Here is a 4,526-nt window from a genome sequence, read left to right as displayed (position 1 = left end):
CTTATTTGTCATACAATATCTCTTAAATCTCTTTTTTCTCTGATTGAATCATTCTCTTTTTTGTGTAAAAAAAAGCCATTCAGTAAACATACGAAAAATATGAGGATTTATTGTAAGATTTCTTTGAGGTTGAAAGAGGTCACAACCGCAAATATGCTCATATAACCCTTTCAATCATTTTCTAAGAGCATATTTGTTCTATGTATATCTTCCCTTTTTTTATTAAGATTAATTTTTGAATAAATGAAATATTTTTCAAAGGATGAAAATGCTCATAATTTTGGTTATGTGAATAGTTTTAAGGCTTTTTGATTACTTTTTGGCTCGAGTCTTGTGAAGAGATTTTTAAAGACGTAAAAATATGATTAAGAAGTAGTCTGTAAGGGATATAAAATTTGTTGGAAATTGAAAGAGTGATAAAATATCTTGAATTGTAATTTAATAGCTTCTGTTTGATCGTGTGGACTTTATGTTCTCGTCATGGTGGTGGATTTTGTCTTTTATTGTGAAAATCTATCTCCTAGACTTCAAATTTTTGATACGAATCAGAGGCGAAGCTTGAGAGTTGTCAGAGATCCAGTTTTTAGCAAATTTTTAGTGAATTTTTGGGAAAAATTATGCTATTATCGATCAGACATGGTAAAGAGCACAAATTTGAGGCTGTAGCTCCGTCCTATCTAGTTAATGTAATCGCTTGATTTGATTTTCACAATGATCTATCCTGGAATTGAACTTAAGATCTTTGGCATATAAGGCTATTCCAGAAGACTCTTTTCCAGAAGATTTACAGAGTACACATGTCTGATAATCCGGCTACAAGCCGACTTGACTCGAGCCTGAGGAAGGATTTCTTCGAACCAAGCCTGGCGCCAGATTCACGCAGTCCTATTGCCCTTTCACGCTGTGTGTTTTTCGGGAATCATTTGAGTCACTGATGTCATTTCTGATTTTGAGACATTTTAGTCATGGCTAATGATTGTCAGGATGCACCAGACCACTGTACTTAGTAGAGCTACAGTTTATATTGGGATGAAAACCACTCTTTTGATGACGCTATTAGTAGCTTATTGTCTAAAATCTACAAAGGTAGACTATTAGCAGCGTATGTATCGTGTGAACTGCATATGATTCGAAAAAGGGCAGGTGAAAATGATCCCTAATGTCGAGTCTCGAACCCATGACCACTTGATCGGTATTACAATAATTAGGCACTGACAGACGAAACCATTTCACCACCGAGCCATTTCGACTCACCGTCGAGTACTAGTTGACTTCTAGTAGACAAGTAATAAGTCACAATCAAAGAATTATTCATTATTCAACTCCCAAATCTCTGCACAGACTTTATTTCATTCTAATCGTTCACCAATTATTCTCCAGAGCAACATAAGCTTTCTAATTGTCAAATTATTTAAAATTAAAGCCTGAAAATTTCTTTACAAAAAAAAAAGCCAGAAAAAAGAACTGAAAAGAAAAATTTAGCAAAAATAAAAATTTTACACAAAAAGCTTCAATTTTTTGTTCTAATCGTTCATTAAATTCAACGATGAAATTTATTTCTTTTTTGTTTTTAAGCATATTATTATCATTTATTTTTAAATTTTTTTTTTTGTTTTTCATTTAAATTAATTAATCAATCCTATCTCACATTCAGCTACCTCTCACACAAATTAGTATTTTTTTTTCCTAATAAAATTCATCATTTTTTTTAATATTTAATATATATATTTTTTTCATCTAAAAACAGTCAATTTTATATCCATCTGTCCAGCGACCGACTTCATATTTTTTTGTTGTGGTGTGTTTTACTTATTAATAAAATTTAATTAATTTTCATATTTTCTTAATTCTACTTAAATCAGCACATTCATCCCTTAAAATTCTTCATTTCTTTTTTTTCAAATATATAATTTTTTTTCAATATTTTTAAACTTTTTTTTTAAAAAAAATAAAATTTCAAAAAAAAAAAAAAAAGTCAGTTTAAAGTAGCAGGAACTTAATAATCGCTGTCACATTGCTGCGTAACTAAACTCGAATTTCAAAGAAAACTTTCACGTGCGCCCTGATTTGAATTATGTTGTGTTATTTCCGTATTGACGACAACACGTTGCGAATGTGGATCACCATATTGACTATGATAGAAATCTTCACGCATCATTATATTAAGACTTGAACAACGAAAATATAAAATCTCTTGAAATGGCTTACGAAAATCACGATTTAATGTTGCATAAATAATTGGATTTAAGAGACTATTTGCATAACCTAACCATAGGAATACTGATGATAGTGTATGATACTCTTCACCAGTTATTGGTTTAACCAATGCTAATATGAAAAATGGAAGCCAACATACAGTAAATGCTGACATAATTATGCCTAATGTTGTTGACGCTTTACGCTCTTTGGCTAATTGAAATCTTAATTTCTTTTGGTGGGGTGATCCAATTGCATTTATCGGTTTCTCTTGTGTGGTTGTTGTGGTTGTTTGTTGCGGTACACCATTTAATGCACCTTCAAGACGCGTCTGTGCACGCTTCTCATCCATAACTATCCGTCGTGCAGCACGAAATATTTGATAATAAACGAATAACATGACAGCTAATGGTATGTAAAAGGAACCAAATGTAGCATAAATTTGATAACCGAAACTTTGACAAACGACACACTCGGGTCGTCCATCAATTTGATGCTCATTACCAAGTATGAGAAGCGGTGGAAGTGAAATGCAGGCAGCACCGAGCCACACAAGAAAAACACATAACATCATACGACGTGGCGTTCGTTTAACACCATATTCCAATGGTTTTGTTATGGCCCAATATCGATCAACAGATATTGCACATAAATTAAGAATTGACGCTGTGCATGATAGCACATCGAAGCTAACCCAAACATCACAGAAAAATGTACCAAAACGCCACTCGTGAAGTACTTCATACATGAGTGCCGTTGGCATAACTAGCACTGCTACACATAAATCTGATACAGCTAATGACACTAATAAATAATTACATGGTCTTCTCAACTTACGTACTAAACACACAGCTACGCATACTAATATATTACCAATTATAGTACCTAATATTACAGCTAATAATATAATACTGATTAGAATTGTTTGGACAGTAATTTGGTTCGCTGTACCATCGTCGCCATTCTCATCGCCATCAATATCATTTAACACCGTCGTTGTGGTGCTAAATGATGTTGACGATGCGAATGACGATGATGTAATTTCAGCAAGTGACGGATACGGTGCAATTGTGCTGTTTAAAATTCTAAAACGATCTGTTGATAAATCTGTCGATGTTGTGATTGCTGTTGCAGCTGCTGTTGTTAAATTAGCTAATATAATACTAGCAATATGTGATGTCGTTGATGACAATGATGGTGGTGATGGTAATGATGACAACGATGATGTTGTTGTCACTTCTGTTATTGTTGAATAATTATAATGTATGCTATTGATCGTATGATGATGTCTTGTTGTGTCCGTTAAATTAAATATAAGTGATGACATTCGATCCTTAAACTCATCCATAAAAAAATTTAAGCTGCTTGGTGTTTTGTCACTGTCTTATCCTTTTTAAATATCTGATGACTTTGTGTTGGATATATCCATATTAATCAATATTGAAGCAGAAAAAAAGCGAGAGCGTATATACTTTATAATGTTACTTCCTGCCTTATTGCCACTGTGCAAATATTATCTTTCACTTTATTGCTGTATTTTTACCCCTCTTACAAGTTATGATTTTTCACCTGTTGCCATCAACGATATGTGATGATATATGCTGTACTGTATTCATATTCATATTCATGTCACGACATGCAAATGAGTATCAACTTCCTTTATCATTTGACAAGGCGCAAAAATTTTTTTTAATAATTTTTTGGATTTCTTATGGCTTCTAATCAAATTTTATCATTTCCTTGTGATGTCTTGAAGTCAATGGATGGAAAATGATTTTATTTGGCTGCTTTTTACACATTTTACGTTTCAATTTAATTCTCGTGTGCATTCACAAGGATTTGGTGACTTGTTGATTGAAAAACTTTTTTTTACTGCTTGCACATCATCGTTGGATGTTGGAGTGATTTCAATCATACTTTATTGGGTAATACTTTATGTTTCATATGAGCTACTCTTGTCATAGCTCACACTGATGGTTTTGATTTTCAAGTGCACTCAATGTTGTGAATCTGGAATGACATAAAGAAGGAAAATTGATCGATTAGCTTCTGGATGATAAAATAGTTAGAGATTGTGATTTTGAGATAGTTTTTAGTTTGCTGGGGTTGTGAGGTTGAATATAGGAGAGATTTATACAAAATCTGAATCAAGTCGACTTGTTTAGTACCCCAAAAATTCAAAAATATTTATCCCGACCATCGGGATAATTTTTTAGTACCCCAAAAATTCAAAAATATTTATCCCGACCATCGGGATAATTTTTTAGTACCCCAAAAATTCAAAAATATTTATCCCGACCAATGGGATAATTTTTTAGTACCCCAAAAAT

The 4,526-nt window shown here is 32.7% G+C and overlaps 1 protein-coding gene across 1 annotated transcript; it reads right to left on the bottom strand.

Annotated features, from left to right (window-relative positions):
* Positions 1 to 1,561: 1,561 nt before the first annotated feature.
* LOC139095152 (5-hydroxytryptamine receptor 1-like) lies at positions 1,562 to 4,202 on the bottom strand. Its single transcript, XM_070646410.1, has one exon. It carries the CDS (start codon positions 3,542 to 3,544, stop codon positions 2,039 to 2,041), a length of 1,506 nt encoding a protein of 501 aa, XP_070502511.1. The 5' UTR covers positions 3,545 to 4,202; the 3' UTR covers positions 1,562 to 2,038.
* Between the last annotated feature and the right edge of the window lie 324 nt (positions 4,203 to 4,526).

The sequence above is a fragment of the Chironomus tepperi genome, unplaced genomic scaffold, assembly GCF_022539635.2.
Source record: "Chironomus tepperi strain 1889 unplaced genomic scaffold, CSIRO-AGI_Ctep_v1 contig_360, whole genome shotgun sequence".
Lineage (NCBI taxonomy): Eukaryota > Metazoa > Arthropoda > Insecta > Diptera > Chironomidae > Chironomus > Chironomus tepperi.
Note: the sequence above shows the minus strand (reverse complement) of the source record. Positions and strands in the feature narration are given on the sequence as shown.